The sequence below is a fragment of the Rana temporaria genome, chromosome 9 (assembly GCF_905171775.1).
Source record: "Rana temporaria chromosome 9, aRanTem1.1, whole genome shotgun sequence".
Taxonomy (NCBI): Eukaryota; Metazoa; Chordata; class Amphibia; order Anura; family Ranidae; genus Rana; species Rana temporaria.
Genome location: NC_053497.1, coordinates 121,981,172 through 122,003,431, shown reverse-complemented (window position 1 = coordinate 122,003,431; position 22,260 = coordinate 121,981,172). Strand labels below are relative to the sequence as shown.

General features: G+C 44.6%; 1 protein-coding gene across 1 annotated transcript in view; it reads right to left on the bottom strand.

Moving 5' to 3' along the window:
- Nucleotides 1-324: 324 nt before the first annotated feature.
- The window catches only part of LOC120913981 (properdin-like), a 39,603-nt gene continuing 17,667 nt past the window's right edge, over nt 325-22,260 (bottom strand). Inside the window, exons 5-10 of the mRNA XM_040324366.1 lie at nt 16,589-16,783; nt 14,107-14,280; nt 11,872-12,063; nt 6,422-6,530; nt 2,283-2,424; nt 325-396 (exon numbers count right to left, since the gene is read on the bottom strand). Of these exons, the coding sequence (XP_040180300.1) occupies nt 2,286-2,424; nt 6,422-6,530; nt 11,872-12,063; nt 14,107-14,280; nt 16,589-16,783 (809 nt within the window). The 3' untranslated portion in view covers nt 325-396; nt 2,283-2,285. The remainder of the gene's footprint in view (nt 397-2,282; nt 2,425-6,421; nt 6,531-11,871; nt 12,064-14,106; nt 14,281-16,588; nt 16,784-22,260) is intronic.

Sequence of the window (22,260 nt, the reverse complement as noted above, 5' to 3'; positions counted from 1 at the left end):
GTACTAAGGCGTACGCCTGTCGGATCTAACACAGATGCCGTCGTATCTGCTTGGTGGATACCAACCAAAAGATAGGACGCGCAAAATTTGAAATTGCGCAGCGTATCAACAGATACGCCGGCGTAATGTCTTTGAGGATCTGCCCCAGTGCCTTGTAAACAGCCCAATGAGTTTGCTAACAAAAGTGTGCAGATACAAAAGTTTGGATTAGCCAAGGACAAGGTAAAGGGTAGATGGTTAATCTATAGAGCGAAAGATACAGCACAGTCATTCACACATATAAGTAGTTCTAGTATCATAAACCACAGATACAATTTTTCCTGCTTTTTACTGAAAAGGACTACAAGTTCCTCTTGGTGCTTTACAATCATCCTCAACCAGCCACAAAGAAAAAGCCTGAAAGATAATGATATATGATTAGTAAAGGAACAAGCTGTATGAGTGAACTATCAATGCTTTACCTACACTCACCTACCTACGCTCACCTGTCTATTGTGCCACCTCATTTTTTTTAGTTTTGGATTATTAAAGCTGAAGTTTTTGTTTTATTTTTTCTGCCATCGGGGACATAACTTACCTGTAATGAAGTGTGTTTGCAATATAGGGAAGAAACCTTCCAGCGCTGATCTTCCGGCACTGCTGGGGTTAAGATCCGTTGCTGCAAGCTTGAAAGAGTTGCGCCACTTGCCCACTCCTTCCGCCCACCTCCTCCCTTCATAGAACTCATAGTAATTTTTCCCAGAATACAAAACATTCTTTGATTGGAGGAGGCAGATCCTGTTATTTTTATACACCCATCCTCCATTCACTGAATGCTTTGCTGTATAACAGAAAACAAAAAAACAAAATGTTTCAGCTTTTAGAATACCATGTTATAACTTTCTTTTGTTACACCTTTTTTTGTGCTCTGCAAGTAAAGGTTTGCCTATGCTCGCTGCATAAAAACAATTAGCTGATGCTGCGGTTGCATAGAAAGCACTATCATGTGAGTGAAAGCTCCAAAGAGCTGAAGCCACCAAAGCTCCTATAAAAAGTACTTAGGCCCCGTACACACGTCCGAGAAACTCGACGAGCAAAACACATCGTTTTGCTCGTCGAGTTCCTTGTGAAGCCGCCGAGGATCTCGGCGTGCCAAGTTTCCCCATTGACTAAGGAGGAAATAGAGAACATGTTCTCCATTTGGCTCGACGAGTTCCTCGTCGGGTTCCTTGGCCAAAAGTGTACACACCACCGGGTTTCCCGGCAGAATGCGGCTCCGATCGAGTTTCTGGCTGAATTCTGCCGAGAAACTCGGTCGTGTGTACGGGGCCTGACTCTTTGCATATGTCTAGGTCAGGGGTGCCCAACCAGTGGCCCTCTGATGTGGCATGCGACCTCCTGCTCTGGGATGGAATAAAATATAATAGAATACTGCTATTAAAGGTAAATTTATTACTAAAATTAGAGTGTATATATGGGCATATCTGTTTTGCAGTGGTTACTGGGCTGCTTTCAAACTGATCCACAGGTATGGAGAAGTGCACCTGCGGGTTACCTACACTGAGCCATAGACTTCTAATACCTGCGAGTTTGGTGAGCTTTCTGAAAGTGCACCACACCTACAGGATATAATAGAAGTCTATGGCAAAGTGTATCTAACCTGCAGGAAAGCCACAGGTGAACTGTGCTGCACCTGTGATGCGGGTAAACAACCATGCATCAGTATGAAAGCAGTCATAGGCCCCTTTTACACGGTCAGTCCGACCCAATCGGACCCTCCATTCACCTCTAAGGAGCGGAAGATGTAAATGGACTTGTGTCTATTACAGCACATCATCTCTTCACTGCAGAGGGGCATGATATACATATGAATGCGCCCATATTTACATATGAATGCCGCCGGCCTTAGATATTTACATATGAACGCAACCGCTATTAACATCTGCTCCCATTATTTACATATGAATGACGGTTATTTAAATGTAAACACAGCAGGTGAGTCATCTGTACACAACAATAGGGCAGAGCTGGGCAGCATTAGTAGCATAACTTCACACTGAGATAACAGGACACAGCACAGGACTAAAACTTCAAGGGACAAGGGAATTTAAACTGGGATAGTTGGCAAATATGAGGCAGATGCTTTGGGCCACACATCCCCTTTTGCCCTGCCTTAAAGACTTCCAATCATGGGTCCTCACACTTTTTTTGAGACTATGAGTGCCAAAGCTGGCTGTCCCTATGAGTAGTCCACCTGCTTTCGAGTGCTGAGAATTTATAAGAAGTGCAGTTGTGGATCTCACCATTTATGTACAGGGAGGAAGGTTCTTGCACTCCACTCTCTCCTCCAGTCTCTTTGTTTCCCCATCGATTGAGTCACAGGATACTCTGGGAGTTCCCGAAAAGAAGACTTCAGTTATTGCTATGGCTCCTTCCACTAGATTTCTAGCGGGGAAAAAAAGTTTGACAAGAATTTAATAAAGCAGTGGAGAGAGCCAAGATGATGTGCAAAAGTGCAGCCAATAGCCCAAGTGTAAGCATCTTCTGAAAATTGAATGCCTCTGCTATATCATTCATATCATCAGGCTTTAGTATGCAGGATTATTGGTCATATACATTATTGTAATCTTTTATACAGCACTGACAAGTTACATAGTATATTGCATACTGAACATTCATATTAGTCACCACCCTCAAGGAGCTTGCAATCTAAGGTTTATATCACGCATGTATCGCACATCCATCATCACTTACATGCACACATACTAGGGGCAATTAAAACAGAAACGCCAACTGACCTACCAGCATACCTTTGGAGTGTGGGGGGAAAAAAACACGAGTACTCGGAGGAGAACCACGCAATCACAGATAGAACATGCAAACTGCATGCAGATAAAGTTCTGGCCAAGATTCAAAGGACCCCAGTGCCGCAAGGCAGTAGTGCTAACCAGTAAGCCACTGTGCTGCCCATATTGAAATCCTGTTCATTTTGATAGACAAGCAGCAGACATTCCATTATATCTCCATATTGGAGCTTTAAAGCAAGCCATTCGCAAGGCAAACAGGGGGGTTTTAAGACTGGCCTCCTTTGTAAAATGCTGTTTGCCCATCTGTCTCTGGCTTCAGAACTTCTAGAGTCACTGACCCAGAGCAAGAAGGCAGCCAGGGAAATCAGGAAACAGATATAAAGAGATTTCAAAGATGTTAGCAAATAATTTTCCAGAATTCTATTCTATTCTTATGAAAACACCTCTTTTGCTATTATGGGCCGCTAAAAGTTAAAAGAATTTGTCAAATGGGGGTTCTGCATGAAGAAATCATTTGTTCTGTGTTTGAAAATTAAATTTTCCATGACTGTCATCTGCTTTTAGGCTGTCAGGGCTGTGTATAATGCAACCTGTATGTAAATGCTACATAGTTACATAGTAGGTGAGGTTGAAAAAAGTCCATCAAGTCACACACCTATGTGTGTGATTATATGTCAGTATTACCTTGCATATCCCTGTATGTTGTGGTAGTTCAGGTGCTTATCTAATAGTTTTTTTAAACTATCAATGCTCCCCGGTGAGACCACTGCCTGTGGAAGAGAATTCCACATCCTTGCCGCTCTTACAGTAAATAATCCTCTACGCAGGGCCGTTTGAAGGAATTTGGGGGCCCCAAGCAAAATGGGGGCCCCCAAGCACCCCCTCCCCGCAGGCAAAGCCTACGTTAGAGCTACACTAATTTTTTACACCCATGTTCTTACTCCCCCCCCCCTCCCTAGTCCCTAAGTTTTTCTATTCTCACCTCCCCTTCTTCCCTGTAGGCTGCCGCTGTAGCATGGCCAAGCTCCTCTTCCTCATGTCAGTCTGGTGTTCTGTCATAATGGGTCCCCTATCAGATAGTGCCCGGGCCGGGTACCGCGCGGTACAGGAGATTCAGTTTCCTGTGTTCCCAGCCGGGCTGAAAGTGAGCACTCAGTGTGCACTTCCTGTCAGTCCGGCCGGGAACAAGAAACTGAATCTCCTGTACCACGCACGGTACCTGGCCGGACTGACAGTACTCCAGGAGGAAGGAAGAGGAAGAGGAGCTCGGCCACGCTACAGCCTGGGAAGGGGAAGTTGGGGGCCCCAGGCCAGCTCGGGGCCCCAAGCAATTGTTTGTTTTGCCTGTCCTGTAGCGACGGGCCTGCCTCTACGTAGTTTAAGGTTAAACCTTAAGTGGCCACGTGTCTTGTTAAACTCCCTTCCGCACACATTTTTTCCCTATTGTGGGGTCACCAGTATGGTATTTGTAAATTAAAATCATATCCTCTCAATGCTGAATGATTAGAAATATTTTATTTCATAGGTGGTTACAATATAATATTATACAGTGTAAATGTATAGCAGTTCACCAAGCCTGCATTTAGTTTGATCCCATTTTCTCTCAGTTTTTATTACAGAGCTTGTCATTCAGAATAACATAGCACTTCTATGACTGTTTCCCTCACTGATGTATACTGGCCATACATTGCTGAATCAGAAATGTGAGTTGAACCATCTGGCTTGGCATATTTCAATTGAGGAATCAAAGGAACTAGAAGAAAATGTTTGCTGAATAGTGGTCGCATCCTATCAGATACATGGCTAAGGTATTGCCTTGTATTACAGCTGAATAACTTTGATACTAACCCCCCCCCCCCCCACCCAACTATATTTCCCATACCCAAAAACCTACAACCATTGTGGGATTATTCAAGATATAAATACAGTGGAACCTTGGATTACGAGCATAATCCGTTCCAGGAGAATGCTTGTAATCCAAAACACTCGCAAATTAAAGCAAGTTTCCTCGTAGAAGTCAATGGAAACAAAGATAGTTTTTCCCGCATTGACTTCTATTGCATACAATACCGCATGTGGCCAGAGGTGGGGAGGCACCGGAGAGACTCAGAGACAGCTTGGCTGAACTCGTAAAGGCTTGGAAACACTCTGGAACAGAGTATTTCCGAGTGTTTCAAAATATTTCCAAACCGTTCCGAGTGTCACCAGCGCCCCCACACCTCTGGCTAAATGCGGTACTGCACACCCCATTGGCTTAAAAAAAAGTTGCTCGTCTTTCAAAACGCTCCTAAATAGCGTTACTCGTAAGCCAAGGTTACACCGTATACAAAAATTACAACTTTTACAAACCCCATTTTCATTATGAAAATGTATAACAAAGATTCCTGAATAATGGCTGACATATTTTGGTCGAGGGTCTTAGAAGGCAGATCTATTTTATTAACTGGCTGTATCCACCACCATTCAAGGCCCTAGCCTTAACTGCACCAACTCGAGGACAATTTAACTCTCCATTCCTTGATACAGCCATATAAGCATTGGCACCTTACTGCCTTAGCTTGATGTATACTGGCCATAGATTGCTGAATCAGGTGAAATTTGAGCTATGGTTGGCGCTGTCAGTACCATCTGCCTTGGCACATTTCAATTGAGGAATCGAAGCAACCAGAAGAAAATGTCAGCTGAATAGTGGCCACATCCTATCAGATACAGTAATTGTTTAAACACACTAGCTGGCAGTGGAGATTTCACCCCAAACATCATAGATGGTGAAATCTATAGTTAGAAGCGGAGACAGTTTACAAAGACAAGGGGGGTAATCCACAAAGATCCGGCGTAACGTAAATTTTCCCATTTAAGTTACACTGCCTTAAAATTTCTACCAAAGTGCCCGATCCACAAAGCACTTACCTAGAAATTTTTGGCTGTGTAACTTAAATTTCGCCGGCGCAAGGCGTTCCTCTTTTCATGGGGGCGATTCCCATTTAAATTAGGCGCGCTCCCGCACTGGCCGTACTGCGCATGCTCGTGACGTCATTTTCCCGACGTGCATAGCGCGAAATTATGTTGCGTCGAGCTTTGTGGATCGCGACGGGTCAATTAAGTTGCGTCGGGAAAAAAAAAAAGATACGGCGGGAAAAAAAAATTCAAAACAAAAAAAAAATCGCGTCGCTGGACAGAAGGGTCTGCTTTTACATGGTGTAAACAGTTTACACTTTGTAAAAGCAGCCCTAATTTTGCGTTTGCAAACTAAAACTTACGGAGAAAAAACGAAGCTGAAAAGCTTTGTGGATCTCTGGAAGTGCTAATTTGCATACCCGAGGCGGCATTTCGACACAAAATGCCCCCAGCGGCGGATGCAGTACTGCATCCTAAGATCCGACAGTGTAAGTCCCTTACACATGCCGGATCTTCTGCCTAACTATGGAAAACTGATTCTGTGGATCAGTTCCATAGTTAGAAACAGGGATACGACGGCGTAACAGCAGTTACGCCGGCGTATCCCTTTTGAGGATCTGGCCCAAGGTCTTGTTTTTCAGACTGCTTTACAGATAGCAGAACATTTAGCACACAAAACACTTTAGAAGAGGTAAATCAATAGATATAAAAGGGGTCATGCACTTTTATTGACTTACGGGTAATCTGGATATACTCCCAGACACTCCCTATGTCTTGTTCTTTCAGCCCGTCCACATGAAGAAGAGCAAAGTCCCCAAGAAGACCATTCAGACCAAGTACCATTTACTGAAAGAAAGAACAGACACATTCACTGTCAGATAAGGAAACCTCTTTATGTGTGTAGCCTTGCCTCAATTGTTCCTGTGGAGTCTGATTGGGGAAACTGTCAATCAGTCAGCAAACTTGTCTCTATTGTCTTGCCAGGCAGAGTTCCCTTTTCTCTTTACATTGGCGCAATATGCAGGCCAACATGATAACAATATGCTTGCTTCATATGGAGATCCATGGCTGGATAGTGCATACATGAACTAAAGTCTCTAGCAACTTTAGGCCTAATTAAACATATCAGTTATCGGAAATGGCCTAGCAATTTACAGAATTTTTGATTTTTCAAAACAAAATTGCCTATAGACTGGAAAGCCTAATTCCTTGTACACATGATCGGAATTTCCGATGGAAAAAGTCAGACAACATTTTTTCATCGGATATTCCGACCGTGTGTGTGGCTCATCGGAAATTCTGACGGACTTAGAAAGAGAACATGTTTCTCTTTCTGAGAGCCCACGTTTTCTTAGAATGTGGGTCTCAACAGCCAAACCGTCAAATTTAGACATTGTAAGGCAGGATGGAATATTTGACCCAGTGATAGTAGGTCTGAGCGTAGTGGGAGAACCCAAGGTCTTCCTACTGCTATCCTTACGATTTCTGGGCCAAGCCAGGGCGACCAATATCACCAGCTTTCCTTCCCTCTTGACTCTCTGGGGGAAGTGGAACTGGAGGGAATGCATAAATCAGAGAATATCGATCCCATGAAATTGTCAGGGAATCCGACCCTTGAGCACAAATATCTCTTGTTCTTGACACAAAATTGTCCAGCTTTGTGTTGAACCTGGAAGCCAACAGGTCCACATCTGAGGTACCACATTTTTGACATATGATTTGAAATATGTTGGGGTGTAGAGACCATTGTCTTGGACTCAGCTGCTGGCGGCTTAAAAAATCTGCCTGCCAATTTTCTACCCCTGGAATGAAGACCGCAGATAGCCATGACTAAGCACTGACGCCAGTGCGAAACGTTGGCCATACTGATTTTTGTGGGCTTGCAGTGACTGTATGCACAGTTGAAAATAAAAGACATCTCTTTTAAAGAAAATTTTGGAGTGCGGCTGTCCAGCTTTTGTTCTTTTGTTTTTTGCTATTACCGCATCGCCAGCACCCTGGTGGTTCAACAACCCCTGATCATCACGAGGCTCACCTGGAGCGGTGAGAATTCTGTCTGCGCAGATAGGCAAGGAATATGCCTTTCTGCCCAGAACAGGATGTGATTCACCTCTTTGAGCATCCAGACTTCTGGTGCCCCTTGGTAATTGATATAGGCCACGGTTGTAGCATTTTCGGACTGAATCCGAACAGGACAATCCTGCAGTCTGTTAGACCAGACTCCGAGGGCCAGATGAATTGCCCGAATCTCCAGAATGTTGATGGGTATGAGTTTTTTGCCTTCGGACTACTTCCCCTGGGCAGATGCCTCCTCTAGAACTGCCCCTTAGCCAAGAAGGCTGGCGTCTGTGGTTACCAATTTCAAGGTAAGCGGTGCAAAGGATTTTCCTTTTCACAGATTTTGGGGGAGCAACCACCAATTGAGGCTCTGGCAAACCTTTGGAGATAAGATCATAGGATTTGTTCCAAGCCGACAGAATTCTGCCCTGTAATGGCCTTGAGTGAAACTGGGCATAAGGGACAGCCTCAAATGAGGCTACCAACTTTCCCAATAACTTCATACATAGACGGATGGAAGGCCTCCTTTTTGCCTTTATCAGTCAGATCAAGTCTCCTATGGCTTTTGCCTTTGGCTCGGGAAGTAATACCTTGCTTTGGGATGTGTCTATAATCATGTCTATCGTGTCTATAATCATGCCCAAATACTCCAGTCTTCTTTGAGGGTGTAAGGAGGATTTCTCCAGAATGAGGACCCAGCCTAGGTACTCTAAATACTCCACTGTGCTGTGCACATTGAGGCCCAAGCTTGCAGCGGACTGATCTATGATCAACAGATCGTCCAGATAGGCTGTTACTGCTATGCCCCATGCCCTTAGCTCGAAAAGGAAGGGCCACAAACTGAAAGTGGCGCTGATCTACTGCAAACCTTAGAAATCTTTGGTGAGCGGGGAATATTGGCACATGTAGATATGCATCGCTGATGTCTATTGATGCCAGGAATTCTAGTTCCCTGGAGGGTGGAGACCACTGAACTGACAGACTCCATGCGAAAGGAGCGAATGTTCAGAAACTGATTCAGGCTTTTCAGATCTAGGATAGGTCTGACATGCCGTTTGGTTTTCGAACCGTGAAAAGGTTAACGTAAAACCCTGATCCCTGATCCTCTGAGGCTAACTCTATGATTACCCCTTGGGACAACAGGTGTTCCAAAGCCAAAAATAAAGGCCTTCTTTTTTCTGGATCTTTGGCAATTCTTGATCTCATAAAACGGGGTGGCGGAAGTTCTCTGAATTCCAGCTTGTAGCCTGAGGACACCGTGGAGATGACCCACTTGTCCTGAACTTAGTGCCGCCAGGCGTTTGCAAACTGCAGCAGCCTTCCCCCCACTCGGCCGAGCGGGGGCATCTCTTTATATCGAAGTTTTGGTGTTCTGCTTGGAAGATGTTGAACCCCAAGTTCTTTTCTGCCCTTGGGCTTGGTTCTGGGCCCTTCCCTTAGTGCTAGACTGGGGAGGCCATTGCCACTGTCTGGAGAATGAGGTTCCAGGGGCTGGGGAAAGAGAATGTTTAAATGAAGGACGTTTACTCTTCTTTTTTACCGGCAACAGAGTAGATTTTCCGCCAGTGATCTTTTGGATGTATTTATCCAAGTCATCCCTAAACAGGCGTTCTACCTTAAAGGGAAACGCTGCCAAGTATCTTTTGCAAGAAACCTCGGATTCCCAATGTTTCAACCAAAGGGACCTGCACATGTGTACCTGCAAGAGATTCAAGCAGGATGCTTGTTGAACAGAGTCCATAATTGCATCAATCGCAAGTCACAAGGCCTTAGAAAGGTCCTCATAAACCTCAACCTCCTCTGTAGGAAAGAGGTTAACCATCTGCTTCATCTTTTTCTTGAGGAACTGACATACAACAATCGCTGCAACTGTAGGTTGTACTACAGAACCAGCAATAGAGGAGGAGGCTTTCAATAAAGATTCCAGCTTCTGATCAGTTGGATCCTTAAAGCCCTGAGCATTATCTATAGGACAGGTCAGGCTTTTGTTTGCACAAGAAATAGCTGCATCTATACCCCCCATTTCTTAGTGAAACCTTCCTCCATAGGATAAAGGAGGGAAAACTGCTTACATCAGTTTATCCAGCAAGGGATGAACTGGAAAGGAGCCTGTGGGGATTTTCGGGATCCCAAAAAGGAAGCAGAGGATATAGAAGCTTCAACAGGAGGCAATTTGTAAGTGGCACGCACCATCTCTGCATAATATTGCACCTGCATCTTTAGCGACTGAAAGTTAGCAGGAATCCTCTCATCCTCTGAGTCCTCAGACTACACACGATCCTCATCTCCAGAGAGGGATTTTTCACCCTCAGAATGCTCATCTGATGAGAGAGCAAGAGCAGATGAAGGGGATCTATCCCGTTTTCTGCTAACTTTTTGACAGAGGGGGATGGTAAACTGCAGGCAAGCTCAGAATCCTTAGTCAAAAGCAGGGATTTCATGGTGCCTCTTTTACTAGCCCTTGTACCTCTTCTGGGGGACATTGTCCCTACTGCAAAGCAAAGATACTATCCACAAAATGCAATCACTGTTGTGCTATAGTCTTACAATACACAAATATCAGCTCACTGCACAACCTGATGCCGAGTAGGAGTCTTAGGTTTGCCTAGTTCAATCCACAGGGATGCTTACAGCCCACAGCTCTGTGTCCATGCCACTTTACAGAAGGCTTCTGGCATGCTGGGCTTTAAAACAGCCTCTTGGCGCCTGCACACAGGTACGCCGTGCCTGCGCACGGGCATGAGCAACCACGACCCTCCCCTTCTCCATCTCACCATAGACAGTACAAGAAGCAGACTCCCGTCATGGTGGTGCACATGGTGAAGAGAGACGGAGAGCAGATCACTGGGGTTTCTTGGGGGGCCCCTGTATGCGTTTTTGTGGCAGAGCCTGCAGCAGAGTAGGTGCATGGTGTTTAACTGACCGACTTCACTGCGCGTGTCCTGGATGGCTATGTAAGGATATACCAGGTATGTACTTACTTCACCTAGCGGTGAAAAGCAGGAAAGACATCCTACTCTCAGAAGATAACATTTATTTAAAAAATTATCTTCTCTTACCTTATCCACGCCACAGGAAAGCTACTAAAAAGTAGATCCAGTTTTCACCCATCACGGCAGGTATGTTGTGCCAACCTTCAGGTTTACCAAGGGTTCCTACTTAGAGGAACATCATAACTGGACCTATAGAAGACTCTGCCAGTAACTTTTCGTGCCACAGTTGTATTAGTACACCAAAGCCTGGATCCCGGAGCCCAGACCTCCGCAGAGAGACATTACAGGCAAACCTTGTTTCTTCTTTATACGAGGCACGGGTACCACCCATCTTAAGCTTTTGATATCGACCCAAGGTATGGATACGGTTATAGCTCCTAGGCCTCCGCAGAAAATTTTAATTGGGTTTACCAGTGTCCAATCACCTGTGGTGACTACATAACCCATTAAGTAATTAAAGGCTCTGTGTCCTGTGATGTATGAGCAAGAAAAATAACATATCAACACATAAACATATGAACCTATAAACATATACAACATATGAACATCCAGAACAGTCAGACAAATAGGAGTCTGCGTAACCACTGCAAATGTTTAGGCCTCCAGCCGCAACAAACACAGACTCAGAGACAAACAACTACTTGCAGATACCACCAACCATAATAATGGGAGCCATTCTGAGGACGGGTCCCAATCATAATAATGGAAGATGTACCGAGGACGGGTCCCTACAAATGTACATATTTTGCCATAATCAAACCCATATAAAGAACCTTGTACCCCGCCGCATGCCAGGACAATGCCACCAGATCCCTGTCCCACCTCAGACCAAAAATCACTGAACACAGTAATTCCATCTCAAGCACGCTCTCCTATGACTGCAGACTTGAGACCCTCCTACAGATCACCTTTCTGCAGCCCTACTTGCTACCGCCCACCCCACCAATCATGTAAGTACTATTTAATAATGCTTTAAACTGCCCAGCAAAAGCTTCCCCATACCAAACCCCTTTTAACCCTCTCATGGTGGCCCTGCGTTTATTATTTTTCTTTTCTAACTCTGGGCCTTTCTTAATTTTTGTTTTACATCTGGTTGGGGACAGATCATTGTGATGCATAAATCATAAAATACTTACACATGCATTTATCAATATCATAGCAAGTGCGACTTTGCCTGTAGTCCCCTTCACACCACTTCCCATCCGGGCTCGTACCATCACACTTCCTCTTTCTCGCTTGCGTTCCCACTCTGGGCCTGCATCTAATCAGGTCATTTTCCAGACGAGAACATTTCGACCAACTTCCCCACTCTGTCCACTGTCCATCAACTGCAGGAGAAAAAAGAAGTGGGAAACCACATGGACCGCAGTGAAAAGTCACTATACTTTTCTTTAAAATCTGTATTAACTGGTAAATATTAATATGGATACAAACAGATTTGCTCATATTCCCAGCTTAGTTTCTACGCTCAGCATCAATTCTTTCTTATTATAGCGCAATCTAACTTTGAACGCTGCGGAAATCGGTAAAACACTAAATTGTAAATTCTGCTCACTGGGTATCATTGAGTGCAGGAGGTGTTGGTATTTAGAGCAGAGGATCCTGCTAAGGAAAAGGTGAGTATGCAAACAAAGGTTTACATTTACATAAAGGAGAATTAGGGTTAATTATAAAGGCTTTTTTTTTTTTTTTTCTATACCTGCCTCCTCTGTGCAGTTGGTTTTGCACAGAGCAGCCTGAATTCTCCTCTTCTCAGGTCCCTCTTTGCTGCTCCTAGCTCCTCCCTCCTTTCAGTGACCCTAAGCCAGCAGCTTGCTACAGGGGTGCACCCAAGCTGAGTCAGAGCTCTGTGTATCCATTCAGACAAGGAGCCCTCTCTCCCTGATTGGCTGACTGACTTTAATTGACAGTTGTGGGAGCCAATGCTCTGTCTCAGCCAATCAGGAGGAGTGTACTGAATGGCTGAGGGGATCGTGGACATCGCTGGAGAGAGAAGGAGCTCAGGTAGGTGATTAGGGGGTGCTGGGGGGGTGCTACACACAGAAGGTTTTCTATCTTAATGCATAGAATGTAGCTAAAGGCACAAAGGTTTCTTTGTTTGAGCAATTTGAGTAAAGTCCCTTTACAGAGAAATTAATAGACTGAGTCCTTCAGGAAACCAGCTGATGTCCCTTTTTTTGACACACAACTAACTCTCTAGCACCAGAGGGGTAGCAGCAGCCCACAATCACACAGTCTGTACTCAGTCACAAATGTCCTTAGATGATGGTTGCCTTCAGCCAAAATCTTCCAGACACCTTTTATATAAGAGAAAGCTTATTTAAAATGTTTAGTTAAGGAAGGCCATAGTTCTGTTGATCAATCCTGGAAATCCAATAAACTGGTGAGCCAATCACGAAACGCGTCAGGGCGTGGCTACACGACGAATCGTTCACACAGGAGTAAGCTGTACCCGGGACTCGCCAGCTGGAGCAGTGCTGAGAAGTACAACCACCTGAGTGAGCTACTGACTTGCTATCTGATGTGCCTTTTAATAACTTTTACCTTGTAAGCATGTTTTTGTAGCGGGGGATTGTGTCTGAATTAAAACCGTTTTACACTATGTCCTGCTCCTCTGTTCCTTTCCATGAACGCACATGACACATCATGCACTCATCCCTCTGATCCAACATTTCATGAGAGGTGTGCTTTGGACGCTGAGCTGATTCAGGAGGAGAGAGGCTGGTGATCCATGACTGAGAGGAGATCGTAAGGCTTGCATACCACTACTTTCTGGTGAGTAGATAACCAAGAGGGGGGCTGAGACGCACAGAACTGTTTATTGGATTTCCAGGATTGATCAACAAAACTACCTTGCATTAAGGAATCAGTTTTAACCAAAGACTGTATGCTGTATTACATCATCCAGGATTCTATGAGGACTGTTTTCTTTGATCATTAACTGTTGCACTAGTTTAATGACGGTGTGGTTCATAGGGATTTATCCCTGCTGATCATTGCATTACATCATAGCAGATTGTGAACATCAGGTTCATTTGAATCATATTGGTATTCATTTAGCGCTGTTAGTGTCTCCTTTGACACATTTTTTATTTACATTTACCTTATATAATAGCTGCTGTTCTGCGTTTACATTTATTTTAAATATACCATATCCATAGGGCGCTTGGATCAGTCTGGTCTTAGGACATACTCTGATATTACTTTCAAGGCCATAGTTCTACTTCAGGTTTCAGAGGGTACACTGCTGAAATATGCAAAGCTAACCCAATTCCTTAACACCATTTGCTCATATAATCCAATTTATACACAATTTTTATATTTTTTTGTGGAGTAGTAACCTACAATATTTACATGAATTTTCTGCTTACCAGGACATGGCACTTTTGTGTTACAGATAGTGTTCCTTGTGTTGGAACCTTCACAATATCTTCCCCCATAACGAGGCGATGGGCTATCACAGAACCTCTTTTCTTTCACTCTTCCAACGGCACAGGTGACCGAACACTCTGAGTCTCTCCTCCAAGCTCCCCATTCTCCATCCACTGCAGAAATACTACATTTCAATAAAAAGGTCTCCATGTAAAAAAAAAAAAAAAAAAAAGAAGGAGGTAATGTGTCTGGCTTGTACCCTACCTAAAATTTGTATTTCATTTCAAACTTGGAATTGTATGGCTTGAATTTTGTTGGCTGAAGTGGGTAACATGCAGAGCTTTTCTTTCTGCTACAGGCAGTCCCCGAGTAACGAACGCATTAGGGACTGAAGGTTTGTTCGTAAGTGGAATGTGTTCGTAAGTCGGAACACTGCTTGTAAGTGTAACTTCCACCTGTGCAAGGATGTGGGATGTTCTGGCCTCTGCCTGTGCAGGGATGTGGCATGTTCTGGGCGCTACTGGCCATGCAGTACATGAAGTACTGCAGTGTGGAATGTGGCAAGATAGTTGCTCGGGGGTATCCAGGACCAGCGTGGAGCACAAGCAGAAGGGATTGAAGCCGTTCGTAAGTAGGAGTCGTTCGTAAGTCGGGCGTTCATAAGTCGGGGACTGCCTGTATATTTTTTAAGGCATAAACTAAGGTTTACACATATTTGGTTCAGGAACACTTGTAAACCGCATGTTCCTGAACCTGCAGGCATCAGCAGACAAAATGTGCTGCTCTTAAACAGACACATGGGGGTGCCATTAATTCTTAATGGCACCCCCATGCTTTGGTAATCACTGTCTGTTTTGCCATGTGGGAAAACACATAGCACTATGTGGTTTCCATGTGGTTCAAATGAATGGAGTGCTGTGATTGCGCAAATGCGGCTGTAGGGAAATCACAATAATGTGAACCTAGCCTAAAGAGATTTAGAAAACAAAACGTTTTACAAGCATTGACAAGAGGCACAGATAGTCCTTTTATAGCCCCACCAACCAGCATCCCCACAAAAAATATGAGCCCTAGGTCAGTGCTACAGGATTTCCCAATATTTGCCTATTCAAAGTTGGGCTGATTCTCAAGGCTATCATTATGCACCCCCCATGTTTATATCATAGGGATATGTCTGTCTCTAGGTACTGTAGGTCTGCTCTCAGTTGATTTCATGCTGTAATGTATAGTATCATCTATTATCAAAGGTACCTTGATGTACCATTCAACTTCCATGTATTTTAGCAAAAGTACACAGCTGTGTTTTTATTTTAAACATGAACTCCATACATAATAAGCAAGTGAAATAAATATACATGTGCTGCATTACTCGCCAAAAAATGTATAATTATGTGCAGGGAGTTTTGTTGTCCTGACACTTCTGCCAGACAGCCCAACCACATTCTTGACCTCCAGTGCAGTTGCAGAACAACGTGATCAAGCACCTCTCCCAGCCTGCTGATTGGACAAATAAGGATCAGCAGAAGAGGAATATCACTCTTTTGTTCAGTCTGCATTTCTTTCTGTCAACATGTTTAATGACAGAAAACCTGAACCTTAGGAGGACCCATAGGTATGCGCACAGGGTGTACTGGGTGTGCTTGGGCACACCCTAATTACCCCATGTGAATTAGCATTATCCAGGGGCGCCACCAGGTGGTTGGTTGGGGGATGCCAGTGGCTGGTGTAAATGCCCCCATTAAATTAAATGCTAGGTTCAACTTTAGGAACACATTACACATTATATTTAGGGTGTAGCGTATTATGCCCCCAATCAACTGTCTCCCACCACCAGAGCCTCCTCCCTGTGACAGCAGGTGGCATTCATGTGTGTTTGAGCTTTAGGGTGCACACCCTAATGCAATATGCTGTGCACACCTATGGGAGGACCAATCAGATATACAGTATATTTATGTGAAGAGCATATAGGCTATGTAATATGTAAGAGTATTACTTACAAGTACGAATTACCTCTCACAGAGATCACAGTATTATTTACAGTGTTTAATGTCATTTTCGGTTCATAAGGACAGCTCCATATTTGTTCAAGCATCGTCCAAGGTCAGCATCTACTTCCTGGACTGAGATGACGCAATTTTGTAAATTTTGTAAATCCTGTGAACTTTTTTGTTGAATTGGCAAATGTCAAAAACATATCAGTCTTTTACTGCAACCTCTCATCTGTTACAGTAACAGTGTACAGTATGAGTGATAAATGAAGGAGTGGACACTAAGTAAATGCATTTGCCTGCATGCAGAAAACTGAAGATCTAATTTCAGCCTAACAAAATTGTTTGATTGGAAGCTCAAGGGGCATTTTTGAGAATTTATATTGTTGCTATATATGGCGTAGTGTTCGGAAATGATTTATTTAGATCATATGTAGAGTATCTTAACGTTAACATTTAAGTTTAACAATCCCAGGGTACTGCATAGTCTTACCTGCACAGAAGGGAAGGTTGTCACAGACACGATTCTCTCCAACATTTCCGTCACATTGGTTTCCAGGAGGGCTGTGAGATGGCTCTGGATTGTTGCATAGGCGAAAACGTTTCTGAATTGGTGGAGTTCCCGATTCGGTTTTACAAGTGGAGGAACATCCTTGCCAGGGGCCCCAATTCCCCCACTGACCATGAACTGTGTGACGAATGAGGTGGTCAGTATAACCTACAAAGCAGCTGAAATTTTTAAACAATCCAGTGTTCATTTGACCTTTTCGCAAGCAATACTTACTTTTTTTAAAATATATTTTTTTTTTTGTTGAACATTTCTTTTTATTGAACATTTTAAAAGACATAACATACAAGACATACCTTACTTGGCACAACAACAAGCAAAACCTTCGGTCAACATGACAGGCATACAACATACTAACATAGTACCCTTGCCATTAACTGACAGCAACCATACCCAAAGTGAGCCCCCCCCGTACTCAGTTCCCTTCCCCCCTTTTGATCAATAATAGCAAACTGAATGAGATAAAAGCCTCCTCCTTCCCCACTTAGCAATTACAAACACCCAAAACCCGATGTACCCGGACTAAGATAATGACAGACATACCTCAGGATCCCTCCTATAACTTTACATCTATCTCAAATTAACCCACTGTTAGATTAGATTCATACCAAGCCCTCCATACGTTCTCAAATTTCCCGCCACATCCCCGAGATATATATGTCGCCTTGTAAAATGGAATCATTGCATTTACCAGCCCCTTCCAGAAAGCAACTTCGGGAGCCCCCGGTTTCTTCCATTTAAGCAAAATGGCCTCCCTACCATAGAACAATAATATATTAAGTAAAGTTCTGTGAGCCCTTGACGGGACCACCTCCTCCACCACACCGAGCAGACAGACACTAATATCCACCGGAATCGGAACCCCCAGAACCTCCGCTATACAAGAAGTGACCCCAGTCCAAAACAGCTGGACCTGGGGGCAGCCCCAAAATATATGATGAGCGTCAGCCGGTGCAAACAAGCACCTCCAACACTCTGGGGGGACCGAGGAGTATATCGAAGCCAACCTAGCAGGGGAATAGTACACTCTATGTAAGATCTTAAACTGAATATGCCGGTCCCTAGCAGCCACTAAATGTTGAAATGGACGGTCCCACATATCATCCCACTCCTCCCCCTGTATACCCGGAACCTCCGCCTCCCAACGCTCTCTGCACTTAAGTAATGCCTTGGGGCTAGTTTTAAACAGCTCTTTATATGTCACCGACAGGGTCTTGGGCAGGTCTTCCAGCATAAGTAAATCCTGCGATCTAGAAGGAAAAGATTCAACACTCTCCGTTCTAAACTGGGTCTGGAATGCGTGTCTCAACTGGAGATACCGAAAAAATTGTGAGTTTGGAAGGTCATGTTTGGCCTTGAGTTGGTCGAATGTCAAAAGTACCCCATCTCGAGTAATGTCCTTAAGCAATTTAACCCCCTTAGATGCCCACCCCATAGGATCATCAAACTCATAGAACTGCCGTAACTTCGGGTTCATCCACAGGGGGGTTGAAGGGGAAAATCCCTTGTAACTTGGACAGGCCAACTTCACCACCTCCTCCCATGCCTTAATAGTAGCCTTCATAGAATCCATAAGAGGGAGATCTCGACCAGTGCCCCTATGAATAGCCAGACGAAGGGACTCGTAGGAACCCAAATGGGCCGCTTCCAGGACAGTAGCCGAGTCCCCCGCATCCGAGACCAACCATCTATGCACACAAACCAACTGACCAGCCACGTAATACCTACGCCAGTCAGGTAGCGCCATCCCCCCTGCCCCCATGGCTCCTGCAAGACCTTCAACCCTACTCTAGGCAGTTTAGGGGCCCAAAGGAACGAACTGGTGATACTGTCTAATTTCTTAAAGAAGGTTTTCGGTATCCAAACTGGAGCATTCCTCAAAAAATACAAAATCACTGGAAGAATTTTCATCTTAAGAAGGTTGACTCTACCTATCAGAGATAAAGGGAGCCTTTGCCAAATCTGCGCTTTCTGTTTAAAAAATATCAAAAGGGGCAACAAATTAAGGGACATATAATCAACCACATTTGCCGTAACTTTAACCCCCAAATAGGTTATCTGAGACACCCATTTTAGTGGTAAATTTGGATTCACCTTTGCTCTGGCCCCTTTATCCAAAGGTAATATGGACGACTTATTCCAGTTAGCTTTCAACCCGGAATAAGTGGTAAATGTGTTCATAATATCCAAGGCGGCCTCCAACGATTCTCCCGAATCCCGCATAAACAGCAAGAGATCGTCAGAATATATCGCCAACCCTTCATGAATGCTGCCCACCCTGATTGTCTTAACATCTCCTGAAGCCCTCAACGCCACTTCCAGCGGCTCCATCATGAGCGCAAACAGGAAAGGCAACAATGGGAAACCCTGTCTGGTACCTCTACCTACGGAGAAATACTCGGAGGTATGCCCACCCGTGCGAATAGCCGTCATAGGTGCACTATACAGGAGAGAAATCCATTGTCGAAAGGACTGGCCAAAACCCATGCACTCAAGGACCGCATGCATAAAAAGCCAGTCAAAAGCCTTCTCTATATCAATAGAGACAATGATTCTAGTGGACAAATCCAAATTGGGGAGTTGCAAATGTGTGAACAGACGTCTCAAATTGGTATCAGTGGACTTGCCTGGCATAAACCCCGTCTGGTCAACATCCACCAGAGAGGAAATAACCTCGGCCAGTCTCCTTGCCAACACTTTTGTCAGAATTTTAAGGTCCATATTCAGTAGGGCAATGGGTCTGTATGAAGAACACTCCAACGGGTCCTTACCTGGTTTAAGCAGTAAAATTATATAAGCATCGAGCATTGAGGCCGGAAGCGCCTTTTTTTGCAAACAACAATCCAGAAAAGCCGTAAGCCTGAGGGCCAATTGGTCAACATACAATTTGTAAAAATCCGCTGGGAATCCGTCAGGGCAAGGCGCTTTATTAGGCGGGAAGGCAAATATTGCTGAAACCACCTCTTTGTTGGTAATCTTGGCATTCAAAGCCGCCCGATCAACCTCAGACAGCTTCGGAAGGGTCAGGTTCAGCAAGTCTCTCAGGGCAGAAGGGTCATATGGCGGAATCAGGGCATACAGGGTTGAGAAGTATGTTTGGAATTCGGTTAAAATGGCAGTCGGGTCCCCGACCAAGTCACCATTCGAACCTCTAACAACTGATATATGCTCAATGTGATTATTGTCCGCCACCAGCCTAGCCAGTAGTTTCCCATTTTTGTCCCCTACAGAAAACAACAAATTTGCCCTATGTTTAGCCTCAGTATGCGCCAGGTTATTACAATGAAAAGAAAGCTGACGTCTAGCCTCCAATAAAGCAGTATAAGAGGCAACTGTTTTATCAGTAGCATGCACACTCGCACATTCCCTTTCCTTATCCTGCAGCACCTGAATTTCAGCATTCTGATCCACCCGCACCCTCTTTATGGCCGTCATAGATTCTCCTCGGAACACCGCCTTAAAGGCATCTGACACAACTGTCGGGTCAGCCGAGTCCGCATTCAGGGCCCAACAGTCAGTGACCGTGTCCATCAAATGCGATGAGACTTGCTCCTCCTGTAACCACCACTGGGACAGTCTCCAACTCCTCAACCCCCAGACTGCCGGGAAGAGCAAGGACACAGAGAGTGGATTATGATCCAATAAGCCACCCGCTAGGTAGTCCACCCCCTTCACATAAGACAACATGGCCTGATTCCCAAATGCCAGATCAATCCTAGCTGAGGAGCTGTGTGACTGAGAAAGGTGAGAATAACATGTGGCAGTAGGATTTTTAGATTGCCATATTTCAGTTAGACCAGCTACAGATGCCCAGGACAACAACTACACTGCCCCCCCCCCCCCTCCCAGGATTAGAGGAATCCAACGCCCCCAAGGTGGCGTTGAAATCCCCCATCAACAGTAGCAGAGGATGCGCTAGCTTCACAAACAAGTCACATAATAATTAAAAGGAGGTGGTACATATACATTGACTAGTAGCATTTTACAATTACTTATATCCAAAACCACAGCCGCATAACGTCCCCCCGAATCAGTGACCACCTGGTGAATCGTGCAGGAAAGTGCCCTACTAATAAGTATAGACACGCCTCTGGCAAAAGTGGAAAAAGTGGCATGAAATGCCTTTTGAATCCAGGGCTTACGTAAGACCAGTATTCTGCTACCATCCAGGTGGGTCTCCTGCAAAAGGACGACATGCGGCTTCACCACCTTTAAATATTGGAACATCGAGGCCCTCTTAAATTTACTATTTAGGCCTCTCACATTCCAAGACACCAATTTGATCACATTAGCCATAGTCCCATAAGAAAAACATATCATAGGTTCATCCCAAATTTTCCCCAAAGTCAAAGGCAAAAAAAACCTCCATGACATGGAGAGAGGCCCACACTAATCGAGGACCGGGAACTGAGTAGAGAACAGCCCAGAACAAAACAAACAAAAAAAAAACAACCACAGTAACCCACCCCCTACCACTGTACCAGAACCAACAAAAGAAAAAAAACCTTGAAGAAAAAAAGCTTCAAGAAAAACCATTGTCTGGTATGCAGCTTTAAACCCCCAAAAAACTGAGAAACACCTAAAAAAGATGTTGCTGGAAGGTCCTTCGAACATTCAATTGTCCGACACTTCAAACAGATAGTCTTCCTGAGTTCCAGAGAGCTCCACATAAACAGTGAAAAGTGGGAGCAAAAAATTTGTAACGTATGAAAACAACTCGGCCTCTTTGAAAGAATACAGGGAATAGCCGTACTCTGCTGCCCTCTAGTGGTGTCAGGGCTCCTAGCTCGGTGAGGTCCTTAATGAACAAAACTAAAATTCCAGGCAGCACAGAACACAAAAATAAAAATAAAAAAAATTGAGAAACATCAAAAATACACTGCAGCTTCCAGCTGAAAATAAATCAGTGCCCCCCCCCCCCCCCCGACCAAGCCTAACATGACATGCCAGGGGTTGACAAAATAAGGCACAACAGGCTCAACTGAAAGGAGCTAATACTCCTCTTGAAATGCAGCCTCATCAAGGATTCCTGTCCAGCCAATCACAAGTATCCAGCGGATTATCAAAAAACTTTACTGCACCCTGATGTTGAATCTTTTTCATACTTCAGGTCTTGGGTCTTCCTGGACGCAGCTGGGATCATATCACGATCCCTGTAGTTCAGGAATCTCACCAAGAAGGGACGTGGGTAGTCACCAGGGAGACGTCTGCCCGTGGGGACCCTGTGCGCCCATTCCACCACATACATTGGAGGTCGGTCCCCCAAGTTCAGCAACTGCTTGAAAAAGGATTCTTCAAAGGTGGTAGTTTAGGACCCCTCTGCTCCCTCCGACAATCCCACCACGCGCACATTATTCCTCCTCTGTCTGTCCTCAGCGTCGTCAGCGTGGTTCTGCAGCAGTTTCACCAGAGCTTGCAGTTCAGTCAGCTGGTTACCCTGTGCATGTGTAACATCCTTTACCCCAGAAATTCTCTCCTCTGCCTCCGTGAGTCGCCCCTTATCTTATCCAGGTCATGTCTAATCAGTCTGCATTCAGTGGTCAAATGTTCAATGCTCACCATGACTGCGGCCTTGCTGGCATTGATCACCTCCAGGA